The 10,866-nt window shown below is 45.5% G+C and overlaps 8 protein-coding genes across 8 annotated transcripts; 4 read left to right on the forward strand and 4 right to left on the reverse strand.

The window, feature by feature from the left end:
• Positions 1-69: 69 nt before the first annotated feature.
• On the forward strand, positions 70-654 carry V1510DRAFT_426815 (Endoribonuclease L-PSP/chorismate mutase-like protein; the record flags this gene model as incomplete). Its single annotated transcript, XM_066935180.1, has 6 exons — positions 70-87; positions 140-200; positions 236-312; positions 350-419; positions 454-578; positions 625-654. 6 exons carry the CDS (start codon positions 70-72, stop codon positions 652-654), a joined length of 381 nt encoding a protein of 126 aa, XP_066787724.1.
• Positions 655-789: 135 nt separating this feature from the next.
• V1510DRAFT_368168 (uncharacterized protein) lies at positions 790-1,137 on the reverse strand (the record flags this gene model as incomplete). Its single annotated transcript, XM_066931348.1, has 2 exons — positions 790-966; positions 1,000-1,137. Coding segments are annotated over 2 exons (315 nt in total), but the record flags the coding sequence as incomplete, so codon positions are not given.
• Positions 1,138-1,480: 343 nt separating this feature from the next.
• V1510DRAFT_420355 (60S ribosomal protein eL34) lies at positions 1,481-2,189 on the forward strand. The gene is made up of 3 exons (XM_066934436.1): positions 1,481-1,603; positions 1,677-1,798; positions 1,850-2,189. The coding sequence occupies exons 1-3, from the start codon at positions 1,567-1,569 to the stop codon at positions 2,066-2,068; spliced, it is 378 nt and encodes a 125-aa protein (XP_066787726.1). The 5' UTR covers positions 1,481-1,566; the 3' UTR covers positions 2,069-2,189.
• On the reverse strand, positions 2,167-4,227 carry V1510DRAFT_420359 (malate dehydrogenase). The gene is made up of 8 exons (XM_066934437.1): positions 4,124-4,227; positions 3,975-4,086; positions 3,624-3,937; positions 3,395-3,593; positions 3,105-3,358; positions 2,999-3,072; positions 2,622-2,964; positions 2,167-2,581 (listed from the first exon to the last, which is right to left on the reverse strand). Exons 1-8 carry the CDS (start codon positions 4,175-4,177, stop codon positions 2,228-2,230), a joined length of 1,704 nt encoding a protein of 567 aa, XP_066787727.1. The 5' UTR covers positions 4,178-4,227; the 3' UTR covers positions 2,167-2,227.
• A 566-nt stretch (positions 4,228-4,793) lies between these two features.
• V1510DRAFT_368139 (major facilitator superfamily domain-containing protein) lies at positions 4,794-6,365 on the forward strand (the record flags this gene model as incomplete). Its single annotated transcript, XM_066931346.1, has 1 exon — positions 4,794-6,365. One exon carries the CDS (start codon positions 4,794-4,796, stop codon positions 6,363-6,365), a length of 1,572 nt encoding a protein of 523 aa, XP_066787728.1.
• Positions 6,366-6,508: 143 nt separating this feature from the next.
• On the forward strand, positions 6,509-7,961 carry V1510DRAFT_211581 (uncharacterized protein). Its single transcript, XM_066930465.1, has 4 exons — positions 6,509-6,632; positions 6,668-6,758; positions 6,824-6,953; positions 6,988-7,961. The coding sequence occupies exons 2-4, from the start codon at positions 6,687-6,689 to the stop codon at positions 7,749-7,751; spliced, it is 966 nt and encodes a 321-aa protein (XP_066787729.1). The 5' UTR covers positions 6,509-6,632; positions 6,668-6,686; the 3' UTR covers positions 7,752-7,961.
• Positions 7,962-8,170: 209 nt separating this feature from the next.
• Positions 8,171-9,472, reverse strand: V1510DRAFT_407872 (uncharacterized protein; the record flags this gene model as incomplete). Its single annotated transcript, XM_066932431.1, has 1 exon — positions 8,171-9,472. One exon carries the CDS (start codon positions 9,470-9,472, stop codon positions 8,171-8,173), a length of 1,302 nt encoding a protein of 433 aa, XP_066787730.1.
• Positions 9,473-9,904: 432 nt separating this feature from the next.
• Positions 9,905-10,414, reverse strand: V1510DRAFT_352371 (PIN domain-containing protein; the record flags this gene model as incomplete). The annotated part of the gene is made up of 1 exon (XM_066930872.1): positions 9,905-10,414. A coding segment is annotated over one exon (510 nt), but the record flags the coding sequence as incomplete, so codon positions are not given.
• Positions 10,415-10,866: the final 452 nt, after the last annotated feature.

Here is a 10,866-nt window from a genome sequence, read left to right on the forward strand (position 1 = left end):
CGGCCGCCATTTAAAATACCTGTAAGCCCCACCAAAAAAAACATCTCTTCACCGTCGAGAAATATCAAGATGTCCGCTCTCAAAGTTGTTAGTACCACAATTGCCTACTGATTCTCAAGTAATCATGCTGATACATTAGATCTCTGACCCGAACACCGCTGCTCCTAGAGCGCCGTATAGCCAGGCTATCGCTGTCAATGGTACGATTGGGGGCCACAAAAGGCTGACTCTCCAGGGTTCATCTACTGCTCGGGTCAAATTCCCATGAAGCCTGATGGAACCATCATTTCGGACGACATTGGGGCTGCCGCAGTACGTTGAAAGGTCATCATCATCACTAATTATGTAGACTCAGTGCCTCACCAATCTGAAGGGCGTTCTCACTGCTGGGGGTTCCACGATTGAAAAAATTGTGAAAGGTACGCCAATGTAATCACGCCTGTTAACAAAAAGTCAACGTCTACTTAGTGGACATGAACGACTTTGCCGCCGTTAACGAGGCCTATGTCGCTTTCTTCGGTACCCATCGTCCTGCGAGAACCTGTATTTCGATTCGTGCCCTCCCTCTTGGTGCCAACGTAAGTGAAGACAGAAGAGAGAGAACACTTGTCTCTAACTTGATAGATTGAGATTGAGTGCATCGCGGTCGAGTGATTCAGACCGAAAAATACGGAATGTTCTGTATTTAGACGCCAATTAAAGTGGAATCATGAACATAACGCCGTCTGGTCTTAAGAAGTAATATACAAGATGATATATCCTCATTCTCAAGGATTGACCATATGTAAATCATTTACGTAGAGGGCTTCTGCTGCGTTCGCGTCTTCCTCGCTGTGTAGAGACATGTGGTGTTTGCACGAAGCAAAAATCAGCATCAAGTGTTTTGCCAAGTAATTCAGTCCCACGGGCACCCATTATGGCCTTTTCGGCCTCGGTAGAGGTGTCATACTCCACAAGACAATAGCCCTACAGTCAGATACCTGCGAGAACGTGACACACCTTGACATAGCCAGTTTGCCGGTCCAAGTTTAGATGAAGTCCCTTGACATCTCCAAAGTCCGAAAAGAAGTCTGTCACGTCTTCTTCGGTGGCTTCCTCATGGATGTTGGTGACCATGATTATCCAGCCTTCAATAGCTACAAGTCAATTTCGCTCTGTATCGAACACGTACACGGAATTGCTTCGGCATTGTATTTGGTTTTTGGATAATCTATGAGTTCAGTATGGCTGATTCACGTCACGTCTACTCTCACCTTCCTGATGCTCGCCCTCAACATCCATCGCTGAGTCCGCCATCACGTTGTGTGCGGCTCCGTATCAGCACGTAGTGCTTCCTTCAATCACCATAGAAGTTTAAGGTCTGACTTGGGACATTTGGTTGGTACCGCATATTCTAAGGGTCTATATACTTGCGTGTATATTTCATATCAATTAATATAGGGCTAAGCCCTATAGTAGTCACAGACAGTTAGTTTTTAGCAAAGACCATCCACTCATCAACACAAAACTATAGAATCTATTCTCTCATCTCAGCATTCACGGTCTATCACGACGACATCAACAACAATGGCCCAGAGACTGACATACAGAACGAAGAACCCTTGTAAGTGCATGTTGGAGATCTGGATGCAAAACATCTTTGTCTTCTATTTCTTCATTCGAGACTGACACTGCAGACAACACCCGCTCCAACAAGGTCAAGGTCGTCAAGACCCCGGGTGGCAAGCTCACTTACCAGCATGTCAAGAAGACTGCTTCGCGGGTCAAGTGCGGCAGCTGCGAGATGAAGCTTCCTGGCGTAAGTCTTTTGTTTTCAGGAATATATATAGAGATACTAACGTACTACTAGATCCCGGCTCTCCGTCCCCGCAAGTTCGCCACCATCTCGAAGCCTCAAAAGACTGTTCAGCGTGCTTACGGTGGTGTCTATTGTGCCAAGTGCGTTCGCAACAGAATTGTTCGCGCTTTCCTGATTGAGGAGCAGAAGATCGTCAAGAAGGTTGTGAAGACTGCTGCTCAGGCTGAGAAGGCCGCCGAGAAGCCGAAGAAGAAGTCCAACAAGAAATAAGCAACTCATTTTCTAATGGTTGCGGTATGTAGGATCGGCGAGGGGCTGTAAAAAGTATTATCTCTCTTGAGAAAAGTCATGTCACTATCTATCGTAAATAAATAGAAAATTGATTCATTAATTATTGAATGTTGGTCGGCTATTACAGGAATCGAGATATTACATTTTCACCAGATTCCTATACTCGGGTGTCCACATCCGTTCTTTAACCCAGCTAAGGCATGCGGATTTTTCTCGTGGTACTGTGATGTCATCGAGAAGTTCAACGCGTGCGGTGCCCTCTTTCAAAGACTGTAACACGACAGCTGTAGCAATTTTTGCGGAAACCTCTCTGATGTCAGATATGTCAGGTAGAAGTCCGCCATGCTGATCAAAATTAATCGGTGCATCCTCTGCGAGCTCGTTGACAACAGCCGCAATCATAGTATCCGTGATCCGATCTGCTCTAGCTAGCACAGACCCCATTCCAATTCCCGGATAAACAAAACAGTTGTTGTTCTCCGCTATTTCGATCTAAGTTGATTAGAATAAATATCATAAAGCCTGTACATACTCCATCTACTGGATCAAATGGGGATCCTGTAGCAACTAAGGCCTTGTTGTTCGTCCAAGCGAGCAAATCTGCTGGTACCGCCTCGTGTAGACGTGTGGGGTTACTCAAAGGCAATATGACTGGTCTTTCAACGTGCCTAGCCATCTCTTTCACGACCTCCTCAGTGAAAGCCTTTGGCTTTGTTGAGCAGCCAATCAGCACATGAGGCTTTATTTTCTTGACGATCTGAAAGAGAGATGTAGTATCAATTCCGTTCCAGTTTTCACTGTTTGCTGCGTACGGTCTTTGCGCGTCTGTAAGAATATCCATTTTTGAGATAAGCAGACCTGGCTTGTCCACCAACCTTCCAGTCAGTAGTTCTTAAAGTTGTTTCCCACCATATATGATCAAAAATAAGCTGTTCTGATATTCCTTGTGCAGTCATGACCGATTTGATCTGATCCGCAATTCCCTAATTATTAGCAGTGCTTGTGTAATTCATACTGTTCCTGCGGTGCCCGCTCCAAAGATTATGATCCGCAGATCTTTGAAGTCCATATCTATAACACGGAGTGCTGCAGTTAATGCGCTCAAAGTTACAGCACCTGTTCCTTGAACGTCATCATTAAAGCAAGGTAATTGTGGTCTATATAGATCGAGTAAACGTCGTGCATTCGATAGGCCAAAGTCTTCGAAGTGCAGTACCGCACGGGGAAACACCTCTTTCACTGTTTGTACAAATTTATCCACAAACGAGTCTTGATGATTAGTGCAATAAGAGCGCGGATACATACCATAACGCTCGCCTCTGACCCGGGGCTTGCGACGGCCTAGGTAAAGTCTGTCGTTCAAAAGATCAGAGTTATCGGTTCCGACATCCAAAGCAACCGGCATAATTCGAGAAGGATGAACTCCAGCACATAAGGTCATCAGCACTGCCTTTGCCGAAGATATCCCGATTGCACCAATACCCTGGTCTCCTATGCCCAAAATCTATATCAGATCTGTTGCATCTAGACTCACCTCCTCTCCATCGCTCACTATAATGTAGTCGACGTCTCCTGGTCTGCCCCATGCTTCTAAACTTTGCCGTATCTCGCTTTCGTGATCTATATCCAGAAAGACGCCATCTGGACGACGGAAGAGACGGGAGTATTGTTCAATTGCGTCACCTTCAGTTGGCGTATACACAATGCTCATCATCTCTTTGATATGGTCCTGCAGCAGTCGGAAATACAAGACATGATTCTGATATTTCATACTCATCAAAAACGTGTTTTTGGCTATATTCGTTCCTCGAGCAGAATACTGTTCGTAAGCTCTTTGGACCTGACTATCTGATAATGTTAGCGTGATGTTATTACGGGGATATACCCAGGCTGTTTATTTTTGGAGGAAGCAGTCCAACTAACTTGAAAGTCTCGCGTTCATCCTTAGAAAAGGCAGTGCCTTTGTTGTATTCAGGTGCATTCAACAGATCTCTGCCCTTCTGATTAGTCTGACCATTTAGTAAGTACAAATACCTCGAAAGGGCATATAATCGGACCAGTGTGCGAGAGTAACGCTTTTTCAGACATGAGTTCTCTTTCCGGCTTTGGTGATACTTCTCCTGTTGAAAAGTCTTCTGGGCATGTTATGGGTAGAAGCTGCGTTTTATGATACGTTGGGAGTCGTCTACAATAAGTTAGCTTACTCCTTGACGTCATGGTCAACCCACGGGTGCCGACTGACAGGTGTACACGTTTCTTTGCTTCATCATGATCTAACAGTAATGGGCTGCAACACTGATTGACGATAGACGTACACTCACGAAATCCTGCATCAGCACACAATGAGTTCTGTCAGCTGAAATGCTGATTAATTCCATGATGTACATCCTAAACAAATTGCACGCTAGAGTGAGCTACTTTACGGGCTGTAAAGCCAAGCACGGCCTTGGGAGTTTTGATCTTCATATAGACGGAACTACCAAATGCGCCAAACTTCATTTATACGAAAGTTGCCCAGTTCATTAGCTATTGTATGTAGTTAAGTCTCAACCTCATACTCAATGGCAAAAACTGCACAATGTTTCTGCAGGAATTCTATGACACATATGAGCAATTCGAGAAGACTTCACCAAGTTTCACGGAACAGTATAGACTGTTTATTATGACAAAGCTGGGATAGGTATCTGTCTGTGCATTCACCGTGATGGCTAAGCTCATTCAATATTCATTTTTCGGGAGATCTGTATATAAGCTCACCAAGTGTCGACGATTTAGATATGCAGAAGAATTGCCTGGCTTCATAGTATCTGAACAGATAACCAAAGCTTTATCAGGTGCCGAATTTGGTGGGCTGCAAGAAGGTATGATCTATATAGACTGGGATGATGGCAACGATCCAGATCATCCAAAGAATTGGACAATTGGTACCAAGGGGATCATTTTACTGGAAATATGTCTGCTCACTCTTGGGGTGTACATGGCCTCTGCGATATATACTCCTGGTATTGAGCAGATCAAGGAAGAATTCCGGGTGGGTAATGCCATAGCAATGCTGCCGCTATCATTGTTTGTGATAATGTACGGCATAGGACCCATGATTCTATCACCTCTCTCGGAGTCAGTAGCAATTGGTCGCATGGTCGTATACATATCTACATTGCTATGTTTTGTAGCACTACAAGTACCGGTCGCGCTCGCTTCAAACTTGCCTGGCTTATTGATTTGCCGTGCTCTCAGTGGACTGTTTGCTTCTCCTGTGCTTGCTACAGGAGGGGCTACTATAAGCGATATCTTTTCAATTGACCAATTACCAGCCGGACTTGCTTTATGGTCTCTTGCTTGTGTTGCCGGGCCAGTGTTTGGCCCTTTGATCGGAGCAGTATTCGTACAAACACTCACTTGGAGGTGGTCGTTCTGGTTTATGCTGTTGTTATCTGGAGTAGCTCTTTTCATACTGATACTCTTCTTCCCTGAGACCAACCCGGAAACTCTTCTTTACTGGCGTGCACAGCGCTTGCAACAATTGACAGGGTACCGCGGGATTACCACTCGAGCCAAGCATCGAGAGGATACGATGTCGCTCTTGGAACGAACAAGAGATATACTAGTGCGTCCGTTCGAAATTATTGCGCTCGAACCCATAGTGCTTTTCCTTGACGTCTATACCGGTTTGATGTACGCTATAGAATATTTGTGGTTCGAAGCGTTTCCCATCGTGTTTCAGGAGTTGTACGGCTTTACATTGATACAGGTGGGAGTATCTTATTGTGGTATATACGTCGGGGTAGTCTTGGGCGCAGCTACATACTTACCGATGATGTCTTTTCTCCTGCAACATTTCAAAAAAAGTCCAGAAAATTTCCCGGAAATCTATCTTTTACCGGCGATCTTCGGGTCAGTCTTTCTTCCCACCGGTGTGTTCATATTTGGATTTTGCTCTACAGAAGGTGTCCACTGGATTGTGCCCATAATTGGGACGTTAATTTTTAGTTACGGATCGTTCTTCCTCTACGAGTCTATCTTCAATTATCTCGGTACAAGCTTCCAGAGATACGCCGCTTCTGTCTTTGCAGGCAATGGGCTGATGCGCGCCACATTTGCTGCAGCGTTCCCAATATTCGCATATTCGCTATATCGCAACCTGGCGACAGAGCGATTTCCTGTTGGCTGGGGTTGCGGAATTGTCGGATTCTTGACATTAGCCATGATGATGATACCAGTAATATTGTACATTTATGGACCTCAGCTGCGAGCGCGCTCCAAGTACGCTTGTTAATCACGGGAGGTTCGGCAGTACAGAGCATCCGGTTAGGGTTATATCAGACTCGACCATAAACATTCTTTCATATTGTGCAAGCTCAGACATCTAAATAATTATGGGAACATGTCATCTGCTTGGAGACCTATAGCCTTCAACTCAGGAAAAGATAGTCTTCTGGTCCGTGCTATCTTTACTCAGACGGGATATGAAGTTTGTGCCACAAATCTCGTGACAGTCTGGAAGGAAACTCTCACAAATGATCAGATAAGGCAGAGGAGTCGAGTAGGCGCGATACGCCTCGAACCGTGCTGATTTAGACCGATTATTGTTTGATTGATGCGAATGAAGACTCTCGAAACCTGGAAATACTACTTCAGGAGCTACGTGACATACTTGGAGCGCGAAGAGGCAAGTTGGAAGCTGAACCGACTATATCCGGGGTAAGCCGTGATTACGTCCATAGCTAAGTTTAGATCACCATACGCGCTTGTAGCCAGCTCTCTGGATTCTCAAGTCCCCTTCAATGGACACTTCGGCTAGCGTTTATAGACGATAAGGAAGCTCTGTCTGAGCTACAGCTACAGTCATTCAACGCTATTTACGGTATAAGGAGCGATAAATGGATCTGACTGTGAAGCATTGAAGTCACAATTAGACGATCTGGTCGGCTTGATATCTCAAAAAGATTATCACATTCGCAGCCTGATAGATCAAGTCAATGCAAATGATACAGAATATCGCACATTTCAGTACCGTGCGGCCTTGACTCCCTTCGATGCCAGCACATGGAGACAGCAAAGACGCTCGCAAGACAAAGACTGCCACAGCAACCAATTTTTGGCCTTGGAAGTTGCAGCAGCGGAAGCCGCGGAGTACGATGCAATCGCCAACATATTTTCAGTAGCGGGTCAAAGTCTTGACAGGATTCAAGAGTCCGACAAGAAGCACGGGCTCGACATCACGGAGTCTGTACACCACGAATCGAGGACTTTAAAGTCACCATCACAAAGGATCCAGGTCAAGAATCTCGTAGGAAAGCCACCACAGATCAGCGCTCCAATTAGGGCCCATGCGGACTTCAAACAGAACTGTGAAACCTCGAGAATACCAGCAGTACGAGGTACCCGAATTGGAGGCCGTACTCGAGAGGGTCGGGCACTGACTTCATTAAATGCCCCACCGGCGGTACAAGACGCAGCCACAACTTGCAGCCCGGTGCCTACTCAGATTGAAGACACTCCCAGGAATCTCTCTAGACCATTACTCAAACCAAGTGCAGATCCCGAGCTGTCAGAATTGACAAAAATTGACCGTGAAGCAGAGGCCGATAAAAGGAGACATATGCTTCGCAGTTTTGTCAAGGACGCGCCAAGTCACGTATCTCGAAAGCGAAAGTTTTAAAACCAATAAATTTATTTGGGCAGTACTAGTACCGGTCTACTGTAATGTACGAGGTCTCTGGAGGCATTTTATACATGGAAACCAAGGGACACTACAAAGCGATCTTGGTGATGATAAAACGTACTATGATCCACGATATGATCTTGCAATCAACCTTAAGATTTCACATGAGATTTCATGCTTTCTCTTTGCCTAACCATCTGGGGTAGGATTGCATTACTGCGACCCAGATGGAAAGACAGGGCGTTGCGGATGCATTCTCCAGTATGACTTCGCTCTTGAAGTGCAGTTAACACAGAAATGCAGTTGGTGTCATCAACCCAGCTTTTCTAAACCCAGGCACGGAAACATTTGCAAAGCCTAATTGGAATGAAATCAAAGGAAGACAAGAGGGCGCATCGTCTGCATAGTGTCATCACTTAATCGGCATACTTTGATGCCTCCAGCCCATTTGAAGCTGCCTTGTTTTCATCTCTGTGATTACTAGGCTTATAAGTAGCCTGTTCCTTGGGACACTCCACAGAATATCGTAAAGGTTGGAGGTCCGCATTATTATGAGGACCTGCGTTGATATTTGCATCGACTAACGCATGGGCCTCATGACGTCCAGATATATGACCTTTGCCCCTTTTACGACGGTTTCCAGATCTATTGGACTTTGGAACTGCCAGAGTCGTATCTGTCAAATGTGGAGCTTCATCAAACTGTGCTTGTGATCTAGATCTCTCAACGCCAACGTACGCGTTGTCTACCTGTAATCCTATCGTGCTTCGCGGTCGCCGTCTTTGGCCTTCTGTCGAAGACTTTCGACCTGATTTTCTATCGAAATTTCGTTCTTTGCTTGAGCGCGTCTGTTGTTTTGTGACTATTGAGCTTTCGATGTTAGGATATCGTGTACTATATTTGGATGACATAAGCGACCGATCTTCTGATAAAACGCTAGCACTCATTCGAGGTGGATCATATGTTATATTTTCAGCATAGTGATGGCACGTTCCTTGCACTGACTCTTCGATCGACTGATAGCTGCACACTTTGATCTCTGGTTCTTCAAAAAATTGCTGGTTAGGACCTTGCTGACTATACGAGTCATTGTAGAGGGTTCTATGTTCCATAAAATCGTTACTAGAGAGATTTGGGTTCTGGCCCTGAACAGACTGATAAAATGCTTTGATATCGTGTAAACGGTGACCGTGGTTATACTCGCCATTATATTCGTCATTGCACTGCAGCCCTGTACTTCCATAGTCCGCCATTGCAAGAATAGCTCTCTCAAGCTCGCTCGAGGGTTGCACGTATTGATTCCATTGGTTCACCAAACGTGTGTATTGCTGCGGTTCGTTTATACGCGGCTGTTTGCCAGCTTTGGAATACGCCGACCAGTCCGTGTTCAACTGGGGAAATAAGCCAGATCGGGGGCGTTCATTCGTTAGCGATTGAGTACCAGTGTATAAGTTTGTTGAGAGAGGCCGCGGCTGACCAATTTGCTCTGGTAGAGCTGGTGGAATAGGAACTATACTATCGAGGATTGTCATGTTGCTCGCAGAAGGTACATCATTGGAACTGCTTTCCATGTAAATTCCGTGCTCGAGACCATAAGAGCCAATGCAAGATCTCGGCGTCTCTGTGGATTTGTGCACCAAAGGATATTGTTTCTGCAGAACGTAGGAAGACCCGTATCTAACAGGGAGAAATGCATCATCGGTCTCGCCGTTTATCATGTCAACGCCCTGCAAAGATATATTTGCATAGCCGGCCGATGTTCGTGCTTTTTCCTGACATCTCACGCTGTTCCGGTAAATGTCACTCTCGCCGACGCCCTGCCACTCTGGATCTGGGTGACTATGATCGCATAGACAAGCTTTAGAGCCCTCCTCCCAAACAGTGTGCGTATGAATCGTTTCTGAAAGGGATGAGACCTCTAATGAAAGAGGTATGCTATTCTCATCAAAAGATCGCCTTGCATCTAATTGGGATAACCTTAGTCCGGCAGCAATTAATTCTGCGGCACTAATGACCTGCCTCGGAGCAGGCCTGCCAGCCGCTTTGTGAGCGTAAAAGTTCTTGCTTTGTTCTTTCAGCTCTGCTTTATTAATATCACAGAAAGTCTCATTCTCGCTCGGAAGTGTTATTGCGGGCTCCGACAATGTATCAGACTCCGGGAATAAATGAGAAGGTAGTAATATGCGATTAAGAATGTACTGAGCGGTTAAACCAGGGACGTATGTGACCGTCAATATTGAATATACTAAAGCCTTCACACATAGATTACGATCGTTTGAAAGTAAAATAGTTCTAACGCCAGTCCTCTCGCGAAAAAAACGGCAACAATCCAGAATGGAGTCGTCTGGTGACAGCTTGGCTTCTTCAAGTTTCTCATCCTTTTTCTGGCCACGGACACCAGGATCGGTGCGAGCAAATAACTGAAATAGCCAGTTACCTGCCCGGCGAGCAAGTTGGCCAACAACCTGAGGAGTGGTTTTGTTATTATCCTTCTCTTTCACCATATTGACACGTGTGGAGTTTTTTAGGCCGTCTAGTTCTTTAATGACAGTCCAAGGAAAAACCACAACATGACGGTAGACAGCCGCGTAAACTACCATTTCATCTAAAATGCGCAAATGCGAAAGAACAAAATTGGTGTCAACGATGAAAACAGCGGATATGCCATCTGCGACAGATAGCTGTGACTGAATAGATTTCTAAATGTTAGAGCCAACTTCTGGAGCATGACGTACGAAGAAGTTATTCATCAGAAACCCCTTGCTGTTGTCACTCGACTTCGAGTCTCGATGCGTGTTCACGATCGTATTGATCTCGGCCACCATGTTGTCATCAATATCCATCATCTCGCCTTCCCCAGAGTCATCGCTGAGCTCGCGCCCAGCATGGCCCTCTTCCTTCTGGGTAAACGACATTTCAACTATGCAGATGCTGGCACCTCAGAAAAATGCCTCCAGACGATATGAAGAGCAATACTTGTGCCCACGCGCCTTTTACACAGATCAATTCAGTGTAGGCGCGTGCTCTTAATCATAGAGGTCTTTGCGGATTGTCCTCAGTGATACGTTAGACCTGAAAAAGATACGGTGGTGTCGTATATATATCATAGGGA

This window comes from Dipodascopsis tothii (assembly GCF_038497935.1).
Source record: "Dipodascopsis tothii strain CBS 759.85 unplaced genomic scaffold V1510scaffold_25, whole genome shotgun sequence".
NCBI classification, from domain to species: Eukaryota; Fungi; Ascomycota; class Lipomycetes; order Lipomycetales; family Lipomycetaceae; genus Neoaidaea; species Neoaidaea tothii.

Bases quoted from the DNA above. Each gene is read 5' to 3' on its own strand.
- V1510DRAFT_420359 (XM_066934437.1), bottom strand. From the start codon at position 4,177: ATGTCTGAAAAAGCGTTACTCTCGCACACTGGTCCGATTATATGCCCT. The intron at 4,087-4,123 runs GTATTTGTACTT...ACTAATCAGAAG, and splicing joins CGATTATATGCCCTTTCGAG to GGCAGAGATCTGTTGAATGC. The intron at 3,594-3,623 runs GTGAGTCTAGAT...GATCTGATATAG, and splicing joins TAGTGAGCGATGGAGAGGAG to ATTTTGGGCATAGGAGACCA.
- V1510DRAFT_420355 (XM_066934436.1), top strand. From the start codon at position 1,567: ATGGCCCAGAGACTGACATACAGAACGAAGAACCCTT. The intron at 1,604-1,676 runs GTAAGTGCATGT...CTGACACTGCAG, and splicing joins ATACAGAACGAAGAACCCTT to ACAACACCCGCTCCAACAAG. The intron at 1,799-1,849 runs GTAAGTCTTTTG...ACGTACTACTAG, and splicing joins GCGAGATGAAGCTTCCTGGC to ATCCCGGCTCTCCGTCCCCG.
- V1510DRAFT_211581 (XM_066930465.1), top strand. From the start codon at position 6,687: ATGCGAATGAAGACTCTCGAAACCTGGAAATACTACTTCAGGAGCTAC. The intron at 6,759-6,823 runs GCAAGTTGGAAG...AGCTAAGTTTAG, and splicing joins CATACTTGGAGCGCGAAGAG to ATCACCATACGCGCTTGTAG. The intron at 6,954-6,987 runs GTATAAGGAGCG...CTGACTGTGAAG, and splicing joins GTCATTCAACGCTATTTACG to CATTGAAGTCACAATTAGAC.